Source organism: Lynx rufus, unplaced genomic scaffold (genome assembly GCF_022079265.1).
Source record: "Lynx rufus isolate CCGP_SWC_20201006 ecotype Redwood Valley unplaced genomic scaffold, mLynRuf1.p SCAF_36, whole genome shotgun sequence".
NCBI lineage: Eukaryota > Metazoa > Chordata > Mammalia > Carnivora > Felidae > Lynx > Lynx rufus.
The window spans coordinates 2,166,180-2,187,008 of record NW_025814852.1 but is presented as its reverse complement, the minus strand read 5'-3'; the positions used below and the strand labels follow the sequence as shown (position 1 = coordinate 2,187,008).

The 20,829-nt window shown below is 56.0% G+C and overlaps 1 protein-coding gene across 1 annotated transcript; it reads left to right on the top strand.

Annotated features, from left to right (window-relative positions):
- The first annotated feature begins 8,346 nt into the window (after window positions 1-8,346).
- On the top strand, window positions 8,347-20,311 carry LOC124522441 (histo-blood group ABO system transferase-like). Its single transcript, XM_047093886.1, has 7 exons — window positions 8,347-8,374; window positions 12,871-12,940; window positions 13,525-13,573; window positions 15,076-15,119; window positions 16,665-16,700; window positions 17,186-17,320; window positions 19,624-20,311. Exons 1-7 carry the CDS (start codon window positions 8,347-8,349, stop codon window positions 20,309-20,311), a joined length of 1,050 nt encoding a protein of 349 aa, XP_046949842.1.
- Window positions 20,312-20,829: the final 518 nt, after the last annotated feature.

Below are 20,829 nucleotides of genomic sequence, written 5' to 3'. Positions count from 1 at the left end.
GGGTGCCTGGGTGGCTCAGTCGGTTGAGCGTCCGACTTTCGCTCAGCTCATGATCTCGTGGTCCATGAATTCAAGCCCCATGTCAGGATCTGTGCTGACAGCTCGGGGCCTGGAGCCTGCTTCGGATTCTGTGTCTCCCTCTCTCTCTGCCTCTCCCCCTCCCACACTCTGTCTCTCTCTCTTTCAAAAGGAAACAAACAATAAAAAAATTACAAAAAAGAAAAGCAAAAAAATAATAAACACTTAAACAATTAAAAATTGCAGATTTCAGTATCTGTCACTTCAAACACTCAAGCGTGCCTACTATGAATTAGAGCTCGGTCTTTACCTAGAGTTCTTTTTGAAATTAAAACTTACGTATGGTAGAGATGTGAAGTGTACCATGTAGTGAGTTTGACAAAGGCCTACTCCTGTGTCCCACCAGCCCAACTGAAATAGACCACCAGTATCACTCCGGAAACCTCCTTTTCCAGTCAATTCCTGCTCCCAGTCCCCAGAGGCAACCGCTGGTGTGACTTTTTTTCACCGTAGGTTAGTTTTGCCTTTATATAAATGGTATCACAGAATCCTAATTGCATTTATCTATTGACATTTTAGCCATAATTCTTTGCTTTTTTTTTTTTTTTAAGGGCTGTTCCAGGGATCGCAGGATCCATTCTGAGCTTTTCGCGACTCGCTTCGAGTTAGTATTGTACTGTTTCACTTTGCAATTGTGTGTGCCCATTTACTGCCTCCGTGTCCTAGAGGACACGTGTCCTGTTGTTGTCGCGTGTGTTACACTACACGCTACAGAACCCAAACTATGGTGTCATAACTCTTGCTTAAAAGACTCATATGTACTCTTAAGAAATTAAGACTATAGATGGTCCTTTTCTACGTATCGAGGTACCTGCCATTTCTGGTGCTCCCCCCCCCCACACACATATTCAAGTTTCAATCTCGTGCCATGTTCCTTCAGCCTGAAAATTTTCCTTCGGCATTATTTTTTAAGGAGGCTCCACGCCCGACATGGGGCTCGAACCTCTGACCCCGAGATCGAGAGTCACACGCTCCACCGACTGAGCCAGCCAGGCGCCCTGCTTCAGCAGTTCCCGTAGTGCAGGTTTGCTGGCAATACGTTCTCATTGTTATGCCTTATCTGAATACACCTTTTTTTTTTTTTTTTAAGTTTCTTTCTTTATTTTGAGAGAGAGAGAATCCCAGGCAGGATCTGTGCTGTCGCGCAGAGCCCGCCGTGCGACTCCCGTCCCACGAACCATGAGATCACGACCTGAGCTGAGATCAAGAGTCAGATGCTCAACTGACTGAGCTCTCCCAGGAGCCCCTGGATGCATCTTTGCTTTGAGGACAGTGCTATACCACACAGAGTATTCTGGGTTGGCAGGTTTTTTTTCTTTCGGCCCTTTACAGGTGCCAGTTCACCGTCTTCTGACCTCCATGCTTCTGATAAGCGAATGCTGTTTGTTTGTTTGCTCTTTTCTCGTACGTGTTTTTTTCTTCGCCTTTTTTTAAGACTTAAAAAAAAAAAACCACCTCTGGAATCATCCATTTGATTGTGTCCAGGTGTGTGTGTGTGGTTTCACTCTGCTGGTGGCTAGCTGAGCTCCCAGGCTCCCCGAATGTCTGTGTTCCATCAGACTCGGGAAGATTTCAGCCATCATTTTTCCAAATATATTTTCCGCCCCAGTCTCCCTCTCCTGTCCCGTGATTCCAGTCACGCATAAGCTGGATCTTTTGATATTATCCCACGGGTCCCTGAGATGGTTTCCATCTCAATCCCCGCTCTGTTCTTCACAAGAGAGGACCTGAGCTGTGCCTGCAGGTGTCCTGCCATCTCCGATCCGTTGTTAAGTCCATCTGCCGAGTTCCTGAACTTTCAGATTCTGTACTAGCATCTACACTGGGCTCTTTGGTGGTTTCTATTTCTTTCTCTGAGGTTCATGTTTTTCTTTTCTTATGAACATAACTTGTTTTCTTTATATCCTAGAGCATCACTCTAACGGCTCCTGTAAAATCTCTGCCCACCACCTCCAGCCTCGGGGACACCTCGGTGCCCGGTGTCGCCCACTGCCTTTCCCCGTGTCCTGTCGGTGTCCCGTTTGCTCATGCGTCTGCTCTTTCTGCATCGCCTCCTACACGGTGACGGTTCGCCGTGGACAGGATTCTGTTACAGTCTTCGGGAAAAGGTTAATTCTTTTGCTTTACTACAGCTTGGCTGGACTCCAGCTCAAGCTCCATCCCGTCTGTGGTGGGCGGCGTGACCAAGTTCCCCGTGGCTCTTTCAGGGTCATCTTGGTGGCTTGGGAGTCCACCCCACCCCCCACCCCACGAGTAGTTGGTAGGTCAGCCCGAGGAATTTAGAACTTGCTGTTTCTGGATCTCTCTCTCCTGGTATTCCCCCCTGTGGCTGTGGCTCACCTCCTTCTTCAAACCAGTGAGATGGGGATTTTTTACTGGATTTTAGCTGCATGTCGCTGATGGGCACCTGACCTCAGACTAACCGCTGCAGGCAACAGGAGTCTCTCCTAGTGTTCGTCTCTCCTTCCAAGTGAAGACTCCCCTCCAAACCTTTTCCTTCGGTCACTCTCCAGAGCCTTCAGGTGTTTGTTTTAAAAATTTCTTTCTAACGTTTATTTTTGGGACAGAGAGAGACAGAGCGTGAACGGGGGAGGGTCAGTAAACACGTGAGCCAGACACCAGACACAAGAGCACACGGACTGTCGGATTCCACGTATCATGTTCCATGTTATCCGTGTAACATCCAAGCACGGGCAGTACCCCTCTATGGTGACTAATGTCGGAAAGTGTTTGCCACTGATGGAGGGGGTGGCAGTTGTCTGGAAAAGGGACTTGATTGAGATGACAGAAATGTCTTTGATGCTATTATAGGTGACTAAGGGTGTATTGTGTGAGAAGTAAGGGAGAGGATTCATTTTGAGCAATACCAAATAAAAGCTGTGCTGTCTAGTTAACAGTAGGTTTACAACCTATTGGAAATATATATGACCCCTCCCCCACCCCGCCCCATGGAGTCCCAAACCCTTAGACACTTCGCTTCCTGGTTCTTCTTCCCTTCTCCGATTGGAGGGCTTATTTTTGTGGGCTTTGCAATGAGCATGCGCCGAAGAACAAAGGAAGGACTGAAAGTCTGCGTCACCTCAGGGAATGTACGCTTGTTCCGGTCAGACTACTTCTTGCCTTACATGGGCATAGGTGACTTCCGGGGAAGGCCGGAACCTCTGTAGTGCTCAGCCAATGAGGGATCAGGGGAGGGACTTACCTCTGTAGTGCTCAGCCAATGAGGAACCAGGGGAGGGACTTGCAGGCTAGGGGATAAATTGCCTGCTGTAACCACCCTGAGTGTGTCTGTCCATCAGACACCTGCTCTTGCAAGAACGTGGATTAAAGCCTGTCTTCCTTGTACTCTGAGTCTCCACGTCCCTCCTTTGATTGAGTTGGTGGGCTTTTTTCTAACATATTGCACTTGCCAAACATATTTGGCATGTTATTGTATGTAGATTACGTGCCGATGAAAAGGACCAAGACTCTCCCTGTTTGTCAGTTACAGAATTCTAAATAGTGGGGTTTTATTAGTGTTCTAGGATCGTCAAAACAAAGCAGCAGAAACCAAGTGGCTGAAAACAACAGAATTTTGTTCTCGCCCAGCCCTGGAGCCCAGAAGTCTTAGATCGAGGCTGTTGACAGGGCTATGCTCCTTCCTAGATTCTGGGTCGAAAAGCCCTCCCGGCCCCTTCTAGCATCGAGAGGTGGCTGTCAACCCTTGGCCTTCAGTGGCTCGCAGCTTCTCAGCCCCGATCTCTGCCTCTGCCTTGCGCAGACTTCCCCGGAGTATCCATCTTCAGGCGGCTTCCATCCCTTTGTGTGTCTCTCCTCTGCTTGTGATGCCATCAGTCATACTGGATTAAGGGTCCACTGTACTCTGCTGAGTACATGAGATGACCTCATCTTAATTTGTGTCTTTCTTGCACCTGCAAGAACCCTATTCCAGATCAAGTCACATTCACAGGTGCCAGACTTCAACTTACATTTAGGAGGGACACAATTCCACCCGTAACATGGATTAAATCAGCCTTTCTGTTCAAATGTTCCATATGTCTCCTACCTTTTTTTGTTTTCATTAATAGGTGTTTTTTTTTTTTAGAGCAGTTTGAGGCACGCAGAAAAACTGAGCAAACAGTACAGAGTTTCTGTGTACCCCCTTCCCCCCTACATAATTTCCCCTGTTGCTAACATCTTGCCTTAGTGTGGTACAGTTGTTGTATTTGATATATAAGTCAACATCGGTGCATTTGCATTAACCTAAGTCCATAGCTTACATTAAGGGGCCTCTTTGTATTGTACATTCCATGGGTTTGGAAAAATATGTAGTGATAGGCACCTGCATTACAGCACCAGACCAAGAAGTCTCACTGCCCTAAAAAAAACCCTGTGCTCTGCCTGTTCACCCCTCCTCCTCCTCGCCTGGCCTGAGGCACCCACTGATCTTTTCCATATGCCTACAGTTGTGCCTTTTCCAGAATGCCGTGGAGTTGGAATCATACAGAAGGGAGCCTTTCAAGATGGGCTTCTTTCACTTAGTAACAAGCATTTAAAGTTCCTCCATTGTCCTTATAGCCTCATAGCTTTTTTTTTTTTTTAAGTGCCAAATCATACTCCATTATCTGGAGGGACCTCACTTTATTTATCCATTTACCTCCTGAAGGACATCTTGGCCGCGTCCAAATTTAAGCAATTGTTTATAAAGCTGCTCTAGACGTCTGTGTGCAGGTTTTTATGTGGACGTGAGTTCTCACCTCACTTGGGTAAATACCGAGGAATGTGGCTGCTGGATTGCACGGCGAGAGGATGTCTGATTTTGTAAGAAAAAGCCAAACTAGCTTCCAGAGTGGCTGCACCGGCTCCATTCCCTCCAGCAATGATGGTTTTGGTGATTTCATCCGTCAGGTGTTGAAGGTGCCCAAAACCCCTGCAGTGTTAGGCCAGGCGACGCACAGACGCTCCCAAGTACCCCATCTTATCTGTGAATTGTGCTTTTTAAAATACGAAATATTGCCCTGAACTGCTTATTGTTTTCTGCTTTGAATTCAGCTTGGTCCTAGATCCGTGTTGTTCATACCTGCGTTCTCAGATGGGCCTTCTCTTGTCGTAACCTGGCTCCCTGCTAAAGCTTTGAAAGCTGTCACGTGATCTGTGCATCTTTATCTTCTGCCAGGGAATTTCACCCCTTCGCACTTGTGATCGTCTGTGCATCTCATGCTTATTCTTGGCGTCCCACATCTGTTCTCTGTTTGGCATTAACCGTTGAGGTTTGTAGTGCTACTTCACACACCAGGCATCTTTGTTCTCCTGTGGGATGGCCTGTCTGCCACCCAGGCATCCCCCTCGCCTGGGCCCACTGTGACTGTTTCCTCTGCAGCCTCAGTCACCAGCCCACGGCTCTTCTGTTCCCTGCATTTGCCCATGGTGTGTTCCTTGTGCAAGAGACTTTGGGGTCTTTGTTTCCAGGTCTGGGATCACCTTTCAGTGTCGTTTGGGTATTTTAGCATCTCATCTCTGAGCCCTCGTTGTTGTGAACTCTTTTGTTATTATTTATGTATGTATGCATTTATTTATTTAAATGTTTATTTATTTTTGAGAGAGAGAGAGACAGAGACAGAGCGTGAGTGCAGGAGGAGCAGAGAGAGAGGGAGACATAGAATCCGAAGCGGGCTCCAGGCTCTGAGCTGTCAGCACGGAGCCCGATGTGGAGCTTGAGCCCACGAACTGCGAGATCATGACCTGAGCCGACGTCGGACGCTTAACTGACTGAGCCACCCAGACACCCGTCTAGTGAACTGAACTCATCTTAAGTCCACGTCTGACACTCTGGTGTGGAATGCCCTTTAATTCCCTTTGACGTGTCCAGGCTGAGCTCTTCAACTGCCTCCGCGAGCCGGGGGCCGTGTGAGCGAGGCTGCTGTCGCTGTGTCTCCCCATCTTGCCTTTGCTCGGGCCACGGCTTGGGCCACGGTGTCCAGAGCTTCGGCTTGCCCCAACGCCCTCCAGATGACCTTACACCTGTCCCACCGTGGAGGAGTCCTCTTGATGTCCCAGTTTCCCCAGGGAGCCACAGCTTGAGGGCTGCTGGTCTTGTATTGGCCCGCCCTGACTTGTAGCTGAAGGGCATGAAGACAAGGCCGTTGCAGAGGTTTAGTTATGTGCCACTCCTTCAAGGTCATCTGCTGGCCAAAGATTAACCCCAAGTGGGGTTACAGTGACAACCAGAGAGCGGTGCCGCCTCCTGCCGGGCCCAGGGCAGCGCTGTCTTTCTCACGTTGTGTCTGAGCTGTCCCTGTTAGTGCACAACATCCCCTACCTGGAGAAGGGTGTGGTCAGAAGGTGGCCACATGGTTACTCATCCAAACCAGGACGCTTGTAAGAAGGGACTCTAGTAATAATTGTGCAGGCCCATGAATCAGGACCACCCCAGGATGCTGGGCCGAGGCTGATGGTGGGAGGCCAAGATGTGTGTGCTTTCAAGGTCGAAGACACGGAGGGGACGGCTAATCGGAGGAGGAGGGACCTGGACTTATGGAAAGCGTCAGGTGGGGTGCGGGAAGAGGTCTGGGGTGGAGAGCACAGATGGGGGAGTCTGTCTCCCTCACCCTAGGGGCCAGGGGAACGTGGAGAGCGGTTCCAAGATGCTGTCTTGTCTAGAGCACCCACGGGGCTATTTGCTCGTCACGCGCTTTCAGATCTCATCCGGGAACATTGTGGAACACATGGCAAAGAAGACAGCGTAAACCGCTTCCTTCATCTTTGCTTCTGGAAGCCCAGCTGGTTGAAAGTTTGCAGTCCAGTGCGTGGCTCTTCGCTCATTCAAAGGTGCTGAGGTGAAGGCGGTCATGTGCCGCTGGGCTCATTCACTCCTTCTTCCTACAGAAACTCCTGGGGGGGGGGGTCTACTCCCCACAGCACGGCTCTGAATGCAGGCCGCAGAGAGGCACAGATGAGACTTTCGTGCCCGGGGCAAACATCCCTCCCAGCCCATGCTAATGCTCAGAACTGGTCAGACTAGGTTCCTGGAGTTCCGTGAACCAGGTGAGAGGAGACAAACCTCCTGGGGAATTTGTAGCTTTCTGACAGTGGGTTGGGAACTTGGCACGAGAATACGGGCTGGTGCCGCGTGGTGCGCAGCGAGGGATGATGTCTTTTGTCTCCGACCTGGAAACCCCACGTCTTCCGGGGCGCAGCGGAGGCTCCGTTGTTAGCCGTTGTTAGTTTGCAGGTGGGGCCGAGTCTCAGGCGCTTCCTGGTTCTCCTCGCGCCACCAGGGACCAGCTCAGAGAGTTGGGACGCAGAGTTGGGGGTTGAGGAGAGCAGGAAAGGTGTAAGTGGCTTTTTTTTTAGGGACAAGGGTAGGTTTGGGGCTCCAGCTAGTTCTGGGTCGTGATGGGGCAGTTAAGAGGGCAGCCTCTGGATCAGATGTCTCAGCTTCAAATCCTGCCTCAGCCTCAGACTTTGTGCAACTCACTTCCTTTCTCTGTGCCTCGGTTACCTTTTAAGGGTAAGGTTCAAGTGAAGATCAGTGAGTGGATCCAGGGAAAGCACTGGCCACGACGCCTGGCAGAGTGCAAGAGAAGGCTGTGCGCAGTTGAATGAGCACGCCAGGGTCCCTGGGGCGTGGGAGCACTAATGGCAGGATGGCATGGGGGGTAGGGCAGATCACCAGGATGAAGAGGACGGGCGCTGGGATACCCTCCACCTGAGGCCTTGTTACCCAGAAGCTCCCCCGCAGGGTGAAGGGGCTGCTGACAGGATCCGACCTTTTCTGGGGTGTGTTTGTGGGGTGGTGGGGAGTGGTTGCAAATGTTCTACTGGTCAGGTTAAGAGTCCCAGTGGACCACGTGGTGGGACAGAGAGCGACCCTGAAATTGGCTGGTGGGTTGGTTTCTTGCTCCAGGAGAAGTGGTCTTCAGCTTGGGGACAGGGCCAGGGCGATGGGGCGCAGGACTGGGGACCCAGGCTGGGGCTAGCCGTTGGGGTCCTGCCCGGGGGAGGGGGAGGGAGGAGGGGGCGGGGCCGGGGGGGCGGTTGAGGAGCACGGTGGGGCTGAGCGGGATGGGGCCGGAGTGGAGGGGGTCGAGCCAGGTGCGATCCTCGCAGGTGCCTGGGGGGGGTCGTCGGGGACCCAGAGATTTCCTCCCCCCGGCTGCCGCGCCTCGCTGTCACTCGCGTGGCAACCCCCCCCCCCCCCCGGGGCAGCCGCAGGCGGAAGGTCGCGGAGGGGCGGGCGCCCTGGCGAAGCAGAGGGAAAGCGAGCAGGCGGCCGCGGGACACGGAGCCATGGCAGGGTTGCTGCGGACGCAGGCCGGTGAGTGGCGGGCCCCGGGGGCCCCGGGGGGGACCGCGCCCCGATGGCCGGGCAGGTGGGCGCCCCGGGCCGCGGACCGCGACGGGAGGTCAGGAGCCTCCTGGGGCCCTGGTGCTGGGAGCCGGCGGGCCGGGCTGGCGCCCCCGAGGTCCGCGGTGCCGGTCCTGCGGGGGTCGGGGGCCCCTGCGGACGCCTGGGCCGCGCGGGGCCCCTCGGGGCCGGACCGGCGGCAGTGCGCCCGGGGCTGGGGTGCGGGCAGCGGAGGGCGGACCGGGAGCCGAAGGCGAGAGCCCGCGGGCGGTGCGGGCCCCGGCTGGAGAACCGCCGCCGCGTTGCTGGGGGCGAGCGGAGGTTCCGGAAAGCTCCGTGGGGGTGCGGTGCTCAGTCTCACTGCCCTCAGACACACTCACCGTTTGTTCGTGCTTCCTGTAAGCCCGGGAAAGCCTGGGTGGTGAGGGCTGTTCTCGTTTTACCGGCTGGAAGGCTGGTTTAGGGAGATCTAGGTCGCTGTCCTGGGTCACAAGGCAGGAAGGGGCACAATGGAGTCTGGAATCCAGGTCTCCTCGCCTGCGGCTCATGCTTCCCTGCGCTCCTCCCTGAGCCTCCGTGTGCTCCTGTTGTCCGCTCCCTTTCTCCTCGAGAAATATTTTCCTTTTTCTTTCTTTATTTTTTTAAGTTTATTTCCAGAGAGAGAGAGAGAGAGAGAGGGAGGGAGGGAGAGGGAGTGAGAGTGTGCGAGGGGCAGAGAGAGAGAGAGAGAGAGAGAGGAAGAAATAGAATCCCAAGCAGGCTGCTGGCTCCACAGTGTCAGCGCAGAGTCTGATGCGGGGCTCGAACCCACAAACCGTGGGATCATCACCTGAGCGGAAGTCAGCTGCTTAACTGACTGAGCCACCCAGGCGCCCCCTTCTGTAAAAATATTTTGACAGCATCTATGCAATAAACCCCACGTAAGGTGTGCAGCTTAGTCGTAACCCATGCGGACACCTGCAGGACAGTTGCTCTGGTCTCCCTGCTCGCCTGCCCCCCAGGCCCCAGGTCCTGTGCTGTGTTAGTTGGCCTCAGGCCACAGGGACCGAGGTTCTACCTGCTCTGGGACTCTTGAGGCCCAGGGACTCTGCCCTTGGTCTCCATACCCCTGAGGCTGCAGGGATGTCGGGCCCACAACTGACCCCATGCAAACCTGAAGACCGAGTTCAGATCTTTCGAGAAAACTGGCAAATAATCCCCATTCTTAGATTCCCTGTTCATTCGTTCAACCAATATTTTAAAATATTGTCTTAAGTTTATTTATTTATTTTTGAGAGAGAAAGAGGGAGGGAGAGATTGCAGCAAGATTCTCGCACAGAGTCGTGACCCCGAGGCTTTTCTTTCTGGAAGCAATGTTATTCGAGCAGGCACCGCTCAGTTGGGTTCTTACACGGAAGAACTGAGTCTACCGCCGTGGGAGGTAGTTTTTTATGTATATTTTCACTTCTTTGTCTCCCATATATGGTAACACGCAAACTTGCAGTCTGATTAAGTGGTCTCATGTTAAAAGGTCGTGAGGGATGTGGTCACTTAAGTGGAGCCAGTTGCCTTGAGGTTTTTTTTCTTTCCCTAGGGAGGGGACCCGACCACAAGAGAGACTCCCAAACAGGTTCTGTGCTGACAGCACAGCCCAACGTGGGGCTCGAACTCATGGCCTGAGCCGAAGCCGGACGAATAACTGACTGAGCCACCCAGGCCCCCCTGATGGCTCTTGTTTTTAACGGTTTTATCGAAGTATCATTTATATACCGTAGCATTCGCTTAGTCACTTTACAGAGTTTGTAATAGATTTTGGAACTTTCCTCAGAATTCCCTGGTGTCCATTTGCAATCCCTCCCTGTTCCAGTGTGGCCCCACCCACCTCAGGCAACCACTTTGTTTCTATAGCCTTACCTTTTATGGGATTTTCATATAAATAGAGCCTAACAGGGGCGCCTGGGTGGCTCAGTCGGTTGGGCTGGGCGGCTGACTTTGGCTCGGGTCACCATCTCACAGCTCATGAGTTCGAGCCCCGCGTCGGGCTCTGTGCTCACAGCTCAGAGCCTGGAGCCTGCTTCCGATTCTGTGTCTCCCTCTCTTTTCTGCCCTTCCCCCACTCACACTCTGTCTCTCTCTCCTTCAAAAATAAATAAACGTTAAAAAAAATTTAAACAGAGCCTAATAACATCCTAATAACCTGTGATCTCTTGCATCGGACTCCTTTCTCTTGGAATGAATGTTTTAAGGCTCGTCCACCTCGGAGCGTGTATCATTTATTTATTTTTTTGCTGAGTCATTCCAGTGTATGGATGTACCCACTCATCTGTGGATGGACATTCCGCGAGAGTACAAAAAGTGGTACAGACCACCTTGTAGTTTTGTGGACAACGCTGTAGTGCGCACCGCGTTCACGTCTTTGTGTGGACCTGTGTTTGCGTTTCCCCCCGGGTGGTTACCTTGCGGAGGGATCGCCAGGTCGTGTGGTAAATGTATGTTTAACATTTTAAGAATACTACCAAACTCTCTTCCAAAGTGGTTCCGCCATTCCACGTCCCCATCAGCGGGGTACGAGGGTTTCCGTCTCTCCATATCCTCGCTTTTTCTTGCCACACGTGTCGGTGGAAAGGGGTGTCTCCCAGTGGTATTGATTTGCGTCACCTAATGACTAATGACGTTGATGGAGCACCTTTCCATGCACTTATCAGCCGTTCAAATGTCTTTGGTGAAAAGTCGGTAAAAAATATTTGCCTTTTAAGAAATTGGAGTGTTCGTTTTCTTCGTTGTGTATGAAGAGTTCCTTAATTTGGGATGCCTGGTCCTTACGTATGGTTTGCAAATATGTTTTCCTCGTTCATGGCTTGTCTCTTCACTTTCTTAAGGGTGTTTTTGAATGCCAAAGTTTTAATTTTAGGGAAGCCACCTCACGTTTTTTCTTTTATCATGTGTGCTTTTGGTGTCCTACGTGAGAAATCTCTGCTTGACCCGTGCTGCAAAGATGTAGTCCTGGGTTTGCTTCTAACGTTTGCCAGTTCGTGCCTTTCAAGGATGTGTGCATCTTATCCAGGCCATCTCAGTTGTTGGCAAACAGTTGTCAGTAGCGTTCCCTTCGGATCTTAATCTCTGTAGTACTCTGGCCTTGGTGCCTCCTCTCCTGTTCCTGATTTTATCGTCATTTGTGTCTCCTCCCCACCCCCAATGAAATGCTTGGTCTCATTGTTTTTTCCCCTTTCTGTTTTCTATTTAATTGATTTCCGCCCTAATCTCTATTATTTCCTCCCTTTGCTCACTTTGGGTGTAATTTGTTCTTCTTTTTCTTCTTGTAGTTTCTTTTCTTTTTAGACATTTTTTTTGGGGGGGGGTGCAGATGAGCAAGGGCTGGGGCGGGGGAGAGAATCTCACAAGGGGCAGAGAGAGAGAGAAAAGGTGGGCTCACCCAAAGTGGGGCTTGAGCTCACAAACTGTGAGATCGTGGCCCGAGCCAAAGTTGGACGCTCAACCGACTGAGCCACCCAGGTGCCCTCTCTTAAAGTGAGAACTTCAGTACCGACCTGAGGTTTTTTTCTTTTCTTACCTAGGCATTTACAGCTATACATTTCCCTCGAAACACAGCTTTGGCTACATCCCGTAAAGTTTGGCATGTTTTGCTTTCCTTCTCATTCAGCTCAGAAAATACTTCAATTTTTCTCTTTGACCCATGGGTTACTCAGATGCGTGCTGTTGCCTTTTCACGTATTTGGGGGGTTCCCAATGTGCCTTGGTCGTTGCCCTTGGAATCTCACTCCCCTGTGGTCAGAGTGCATGCTCTGTACGACAGCGGTCCTCTTAAATTTGCAGTGACTTGTTTTAGACCCCAGCACATGGTGTCTCTTGCAGGAGGTTTCGTGCACCCAGAGGAGAGCATGTGTTTTGCTGTTGCCCGGCCGAGCGTTGTGCGGTGTGATCAGTCAGAGCTCGTTGGTGTGCGGTGTTCAGCTGTATCTGCCGATGTTCCAATTATCCCATCCATTACTGACAGCAAAGTAGGACTTCGAAACCTCCAACTTAATTGTCGAGTTGACCATTTCTTCTTCGGTTGTGTCCGCTTTTTGCCTCGCATATTTTGGGGCTAGGTTGCAGGTGTACACGAATCTTCAGCATGGTCCTCTGTGCTCATTTCAGCGCGGCCACGTCAGCCTCCCTCCGAGGAGAGGGGGTGCTCGGTGGAAAGAGGCCACAGGGAGGCCTGTGTAACTGGGGATCGGAGGGGACCCTTGGGCAGAGTGCCGGGAGGAAAGAACCGACCTCCTACCCCCCTGTCTGTGAGTGAGAAAGGAGAACCTAGTCTTGGAGCGGCTCCTTCGGACGCTGCCTGTCACAACGCTCAAACCACCTGCTGGCGGGAGGCGGCCGCCACGGGAGCTGATCTGAATCACACGGGGTGGGGGGGAGAAGTGGGCAGGTTGGGAGGAGCAGAGTGGGGTGATCGGGGTCCCACTGCTGTTTTCCAGGGAAACCAAAATGCTGCTCACTTCGCACTGTGATCTTCCTCCTGATAACACTCGTCTGGGTCCTCTTGGGGTGAGGAACGTGTGCACCGTCCAGGCCTTCCAGGCAGCAACAACAGCGGTCGGCTGCTTGTAGGGTGCCGGGCTGCTCCCCACCCCAGCACCAGCGTGGTCACCGCAGGGCTGATGAGCTGTCCCTCCACACACACACCCTCCCGTCGGACCCCACCTTGTGTGGGAGCTGTCTTCCCCCAGCTCCTGAGCGAGGAGCCATGTGGCCGGGCGGTGGCCGGGCAGTGGGGAAGGCGCAGGGGAGCTGAGTGTTAGCTTCCAGACGGAGATGGTCTCCGGACTATGGAGTAAAGGCCCGCGGCTGCTTTCCCGGGGGCTGTGCTGTCCGCGCACGGGGACCCTCTCTGGCTGCCGCGGGAGCTCACGCAGAAGCACTGTCTTCAGTGACTGCCCTCCTGCCGCCCCCTTGGGTGTCACCCGTGCTTTGGGTGACAACTGCTCCCAGCCCCGCCCAAGCCCTGCAGCTGTGCCAGGGGGCTCTGGGCTCCCCACGCGGGCTCCGGCTCCTGCTTTGCATGGGGATGGATGAACAGCCAACCCAGGTGCACCCTCCTCAACAGGGGCCTCTGGTGGCTCTTTCCACAGGGCCGGTTTCCTGAACCTGAGGAACTCGAAGCTGGGGAGGCAGGTGGGGGCCAGGTGAGTGGAGTGGAGGCAGGGTCACATTGCCCAACAGCCTTGGGGACTGGCTGTGTGCCGGGAGGGCAGAGATGGCTGCTGCCCCCACCCCTCAGGCTGATGCACCCGTGATCTGGGCCTCACCCTCTGCCCCCTCCGCTCTGCCCAGAGCACCCAGGTCATTTCCGGGGCCTTGGTGGGTCACCTGGGCAGGACTAACACCCACCCACCCCGGGTCTGGCTTCAACCTGTTGGACGCTTGGGTGTCCCCACAGTGACCCCCTGCTCCTGCTCTCAAGTCCCTGATTCAGTGAAAGGCCTCACCTCCCCCCACCCAGCCCAAGGTGGAAGCCTGGGCATCATCCTTGCCCCTCCCCCACCCCCACCCGCGCCCCACTCAGAGCAGAACTGCCGGTCGGTATCTCTCAGTTCACGCTCTTCTCTCTGCTCCCCCCCGTCCTGCTCTGGGTGAGGCTCCCCCATCTTTCTGGCAGCCTCCGTGCCATCTCCCCATCCTCCTGCGCACGGACCCACTCTCCTCCGTTAGTCAGAGTGATCTTTCCGGAACATATGCATGAGCCCCTCTGTGGTTGGCTCCCTGCCTGCCCGTCCTCTCCAGCCTCACCTCTCCCATCGTGAACCCCACCTCTGCGGTCCACCCGGGGGTCTGTGGTTGCCTGGCACGTGTCATGACTCTGAGGCTTTGCACGTGCTGTGTCGTCTGCCCGGACCGCTCTTCTGTCTGTCCCCTGCTGTGCGTCTGGCTTTTCCCCCTTGTAGCAGCCATCTGCTACTGGGTCACAAAATACCCAATTCGTGGTGTGAGACCATCACAACCACTGAGCCCACATCTCGCCAGATCCTGGGGTTGACTGGGCTCAGCTGGGCAGTGTGGGCCCAGGTGTGTCAGGTGAGTGTAGACCGACGGTGGCTGGGACAGGGGCGGCTTGAAGGCCCCTCACATTTGCAGGGTTGATGCTGGCTCCCGCCTGAGATGGCACCCAGGGCTCGGCCTGGGCTCCTTCCCGGGTCATTCGGAGGTTCCCCGATCTGTGTCTCCCGGTCAGACTGTTCCCCCTGAGCACGTGGCTTCAGAAGACCCACAGCCCCAGCACAGCTGTTCTGCATTTGTCGGGTCCTTGAGACCAAGGCCGCTGTGTGCAGGGCCCGGGGAAGGACCCCCTGATGGGAGGGGACTCGGGATGCCCACATGGTCTGAAACCACCAGCTGCTCAGTCTCCTTCACTCAGAAGCATGAGGTGAAGGCGGGGGTCTGTGGCTGAGCAGAGGCCAAACCTGCCCCCGTGGGGTCTGACGTCACGTCTGGGGACATGCGGGGACATGGGCCGGCGCCAGGCCCACTGCCCACAGTGACAGCTGTTCTGGCCACTTTCAGACGGACGCCCTCTTCATACCCTAGGCCACCACTGTCCCCCTCTCCTGGGCCCCAAGCCACCACCTATGAACCTGAGCCCTGAACTCTCCCCGTAAAGCCCCCACCTCTCATTCCGCAGCGAGGTGGGTGGAGAGCTGGATGGCCCGCGAGCAGTGACACTGTCCAGGTAGGACGTCTTCCCTGGGTGCCTCTGCCCCCTTCACCTGCTCCACAGCCCCAGGGGAGAGGCGAGAGCGCCTGGACAGGCTCTCTCCTGCGCCTCACAACGGGAGCACCACTCCCCTCCCCAAGTCCTGGGTCAGACTTGGCCCTCCCCTTGAAGCCATGGAAAGATCCAGGGGTAGCTGGAGGTTTGGGTTTGACCAGCTGCCTGGAATTTGGCTCTTAAAGAGGGTCACCAACTGGCCTGCTTTGTCTGGGCTCAGAGGGGTTCCTGGGAAGAAGGTCTTTAGAGGGGATGAGACCGGGAAGGTCTCAGGCAGTCTCGTGAACTGGTGTCCGACGATTTTTTTGTTTTAATTTTTTTTTAATGTTTATTTTTTTAAAGAGAGAGAGCACAAGCAGGGGAGGGGCAGGGAGAGGGAGACAGAATCTGAACCAGGCTCCGGGCTCCGAGCTGTCAGCACAGAGCCCGAAGCAGGGCTCGAACCCACGAACCGTGAGGTCATGACCTGAGCCGAAGTCGGACGCTCAACTGACTGAGCCACTCAGGCGCCCCTCTCGTGCCCAACTTTAAAAAACAATAAAAAACAAAAAAACTTTTAACCATGCAAATATGTATGCCCTGAAATTTACCCTCTTGACCATTTGTAGGCGGCATGAGGTGTATCACCGTGTTGTGCAACCATCACCCCCGTCCATCTCCAGAACTTTCTCATCTTCCCAGACTGAAACTCGGCCCCCATCCCCCTGCCACCAGCCCCTGGTGCCCCATTCAGCTTCCTGTCTCCATGAACTTGATTTCTCTGGTCCCTTCTGTAAGTGGGGTCACAGTGTGTTTGCCCTTTTGTGACTGGCTCATTTCACTCTGCACGGTGTCCGATGTCTGTGGGTTCACCCATGGGGTGGTTTGTTGCAGACTTTCCTGCCTTTTCAAAGCCGACGCCCTGCTTTTAAATGCCACCCAGGAAATGCAAAGTGCAGTCATTATGGAGAATGACAGACGGCCCACTGGCTAATTTTTCCTCGGGCTCCACAACACTTTAGTCTGGGGCAGGACCGCTGCGCACACATTTTCCCAGACTGCACGCCGCTGTCGGGGCTGGGCACGGGTGTCCCTCTCTGCAGACAGGAAGCTTGGGCCCCGGGAGCTTAGAGACCTGCTCCATCACCCAGCCGGGGAGGCAGTGTCATGTCCAGGTAGACTGTCTGTGTGTCTGACTGCCATTCCCTTGACCCAGCCACTTACTTGGGTGAAATACCTGGGACAGTGGCCGCTTCCAGCCCCTCCCGCCACGGTCAGATCTCTCCCTGAGGTTATGAGGGAGGGAATGCACCCCAAGGTTTCCACTCCCAGTTTCGAGACAGTGAAACCGAGCCACAGAGGCTCTGCCGTCCTTCAGGCCCTGGGATTGTGTCCAGGAAGCGCCCGGTGCAGCTCCTCCTGGGGGGACTCAAAAGCTCAGTCACCTGCAGCAGCTTCCCAGGCCCACTGACTGGGATGTCCATGCCATCTTCCTGCAGACTCCCATTGTGCTGTGTTTCTTTTCAGGATGGTTTACCCCCAGCCCAAGGTGCTAACACCCTCGTGAGTAAACTTGCTGAACCCACCCCCCACCCCGCCCCGAAATTCACCATATACACTAAAAGGCGGTTTCACTGAAAACTCGGTGGGAACTTGCTTCGGCAGCTTCTGAGTCTGAATTTGGAGCCCACCCATTATTCTCCGTCCTTTCTCTCTCCACCAAAGAATGCCCAAGGGGCGCCTCCACCTTCCCGGAGGACGGCCCCCGCCCCTCGCCGGAAAATCCCAGCTCCCACGCTGAGGTCCAGCAGGGTCCAGTGTTCGCTAAGGGCTGCGAGTGATTTGCACGAGTCTGAGTTTTGATTTCCATGTCATTTGTTTCTTGCACATGTGAAGGCCTTCTGGAAGGAGGGTCAGCCCTGTGGGTCCCTGATGGGGTGCAGGCTGGGTGGGTGGGGTGGGGTCCCGGGTGGGGGTGGTGATGCACCAGGGCCCTCCGTGTGTTCACTGTCATGCTACTGACACCGGGTGGCTCTCTTGTGCCACAGTAGGAAAGATGTCCTTGTCCTCACCCCTTGGCTGGCCCCCATCGTCTGGGAAGGGACCTTCAACATTGACATCCTGAATGAGCAGTTCCGGCTCCGGAACACCACCATCGGACTAACGGTGTTTGCGATCAAAAAGTAAGTAGGTGACGGGGCGCCTGGGTGGCCCATTCTGTTCAGCGTCCGACTTCAGCTCAGGTCAGAATCTCGCGGTCCTTGAGTTCGAGCCCGACCACATCGGGCTCTGTGCCGACAGTTCAGAGCCTGGAGCCTGCTTGGGATTCGGTGTCTCCGTCTCTCTCTGCCCTTCCCCTGCTCATGCTCTCTCTCTCTGTCTCAAAAATAAATAAACATTAAAAAAAAAAAAAGTAAGTAGATGAGATGACAGAGGGTGGGGACCGGGATGCAGGAGAGACCGAGGACATCAGGTCTGGCTGTGTGTTCAGCACACGGTGGGTGGGGACCCAGCCTGTCCTCCTAGGGGTTAATGTGAAAGTCCACGTGTTCAGCAGTCTTCCCGGGCTCAGTGAGTGGACACCACCTGGGTCCCTTTCCGAAGGGTGCACGTCACCCAGGAAGGCAGCTCCAGACCCAGCAGTGATCCCAGGTTGCTCTCCTGCTGAGTCAAGGAAGGGGCAGAGCACCCCAACATCCAGGCGGCAGGGGAGCCCTCCTCCAGCCACAGTAGCAGAAGGGAGGAGGCTGTGTGCTTCCTTGGACGGGTAGGAAGCCAGTGCCTCTGGGGCTGGGCTCCTGTGTGCTCCCTTATAGGGTGACGGTCATGGAAGGGGGACAGCCAGGTGAGGCACAGCACTCGGTGCCAGACCCCAGGCTCCTGTGAGGGAGCTGAGCAGTGAGGCCCTGGGACTCCAGGGTCAGGTGACTTCCGCTGAATGAGCTGGGCAGCCGCAGGTAAGTGGCGTGGTCTCTCTGAGCCTCTGGAAAGTGGGGCTGACGACAGCATCCTCTCTCGGGATCGCCATGGGGGAAGTGAAAGCTCGTAGGTGCTGGGCCCGCGTGTGGACAGGTGGGGCTTCCTCCCTCCGCAGAGCTCACCCGAGACCCCAGAGGATGGCCCTGAGGCCTTGGCAACCCCTTTCCCGGGTCTTGGCCCCAAGTGCAGGGAGTAAGAAGGGCACAGGGTCGCCTCAGAATCCTACTCCAGTCCCTGGAGACAAGCGGCTGAAATCACCAACCAGAAGCTTCACGGCCCTGGCTCCTCGGCCAGTGCCAGTAGCTCTGACGCAGCACTGCCTGCTGCGCGTGCGCTGGCTGTCCGCGTGTGTCCCCTCTGGGCTCCGAGAGCAGTCCCCAGGGGGTGGGCAGGTGGTGGGCATGTCCTCAGAGGAAACCAGACTCCCCGAGTCGAGCTGTGAACCCACAATCACATCGGCTGGGTCTGGACTTGCCCCTGGTGACCTGACTGGTGGCTGGGCAGGGGTGTGTGTGTGTGACTGTGTGTGTGTGTGTGTGTGTGTGTGTGTGTGTGTGCATGTCCCCTATTGACACGGAGTGCCCACCTTCCCTGTGGGAGGGGTTTCTGGGCCAGGCACCCGGAAGTAGCCTTAGGGCCTGCTCAAAAAACTGTCACCCAGGGGCTCACCGCACTTGCCCGATGACGGGGGAGCTGCTGTGTGCAGGGTGGGGAGCAGCGAGCCCCCTCGAAGAGGGACCAGCCATGGGAGGCGGTTGGAGAAGACTTCCAACCTCTTGGGGTTGGGGAGATACAGACCTGGACCCGGAAGCTTACACGCTCGGGTTCAGTGCTGGGGCGCGAGCACGTCCCCTCTTCCTCCAGGGGCCCTCTTTGGCCTCCCCTGGCCACAGGCTGGGCCTGAGTCCTGATCTGGGGGAGATGGGGGGTGACCCCTCCTCGGAATACCCGCCGTTGACTGAGGGCCCAGTAGCCTTCAAGGGAGGGCCCTGCAGGGGCAGACACAGTCCTGGGGGGCCAGGGACCGACCACTGAGCCAAGAGGGGCAGGTGGCCGGCCCTGCAGGTTCTGCGAAGTCTGCGAGGGCACGTTGACCAGAGCTGTGCCCGGAGGGTCTCGACTCCCTCACAGCAGGGGGGAACCTGCAGGGGATTTGCCAGGGGCGGGTCCTGCGGGTGGAGGGGGTCTGCCAGGGGAGCTCGGCACGGGGGTGCGCTGCTGGCTCCAGCATGCTGACTCGAGGCTGCACGGGTTTCCAGCCTCCTCCGCCTCAGGCTCGCTCCCCTTTGTAAGATGGGGCGCTGATGGTCCCCCGTCCCCCGGGGCAGAGGTTAGGGAGGCGCCGCGGGCACACTCGCCCAGGACAGGCCAGGACAGCGGCTGTTCCTTAAGCAGCCCAGGGTCTGCCTCCTCGATAAGGCGCACAGGTCCGCGGCCCCCGGCTTTGGGCTCCTGCCGCCAGCCTCTGGCAGCGACCCTCCTCCCGCCCTGTCCCCTGTCCCTGTAGATACGTGGCCTTCCTGGAGCTGTTCCTGCAGACGGCGGAGAAGCACTTCATGGCGGGACACAGGGTCACCTGCTACGTGTTCACCGACCGGCCGGGGGATGTGCCCCGCGTGCCCCTCGGGGAAGGGAGGCAGGTGGGGGTCCTGGAGGTCCGGAGCTACTCGCGCCGGCAGGACGTGTCCGTGCACCGCGTGGAGATGATCCGCAACTTCTCCCGGCGGCGCTTCCTCCACGAGGTGGACTCTCCGGTGTGCGCGGACGTGGACGTGAGGTTCCGTGACCACGTGGGCGTGGAGATCCTGTCCCCGCTCTTCGGCACCCCGCACCCCGGCTTCTACGGGGCGGCCCGCGAGGCCTTCACCTACGAGCGCCGGCCGCAGTCCCAGGCGCACGTCCCCAGGGACGAGGGCGACTTTTACTACGCGGGAGGCTTTTTCGGGGGGTCGGTGGCCGAGGTTCTGCGGCTCACGTCGGCCTGTCACCAGGCCACGGTGGTCGACTGGGCCCACGGCATCGAGGCGGTGTGGCACGACGAGAGCCACCTGAACAGGTACCTGCTGGACCACAAGCCCACCAAGGTGCTGTCCCCCGAGTACCTGTGGGACGAACAACTGCTGGGCTGGCCCGCCGTCGTGAAGAAGCTGAGGTATGTGACCGTACCCAAGAGTCACCGGGGCATCCGGGACTGATGACGGGCTGGCCTAGTGTCCGTCAGGGGTGCCACCCTGACCCCAGCCGTCAGAGCGGATGGCCTGTCGCCGCTCCCTTTCTCTGTCCGGTCGCGGGACATCGCCGAGGCCCGGCGCCGCCCGCATCGGGCACGGGCACAGTTAGGCTTGACCGGGGGCCTGCCGGGGGGCGCGGCTCCGGCAAGACCCCTTGCTCTTCGGGTTCCTGGTCAGAGTTGAAAGGTCGCTTGCAGCCGCGGGCAGGACGTGAAGGTGAGGCCGGATCAGGACCCCCTTGGCTGGCGCCTGGCTTCCCGGCAGCCTGGGGCACAGCCCGCCGCCCGCTGGGGCAGGACAGCCCCCCCACCCCCTGGCCTCCCTCAGTCACTGCGGTGTTGTGGGTGTCACGCTTGCCCTGTCACTGCCACTAAAATGTTTCTGGCGGATGACGGGAATTGCGGGTTGTCCCGGAAACCTGCGTTGTGCGCTTCCTCGAGGCCCCGGCCAGGCCTGAGTGCTGCAGTCTCTCCGCCTCGCGT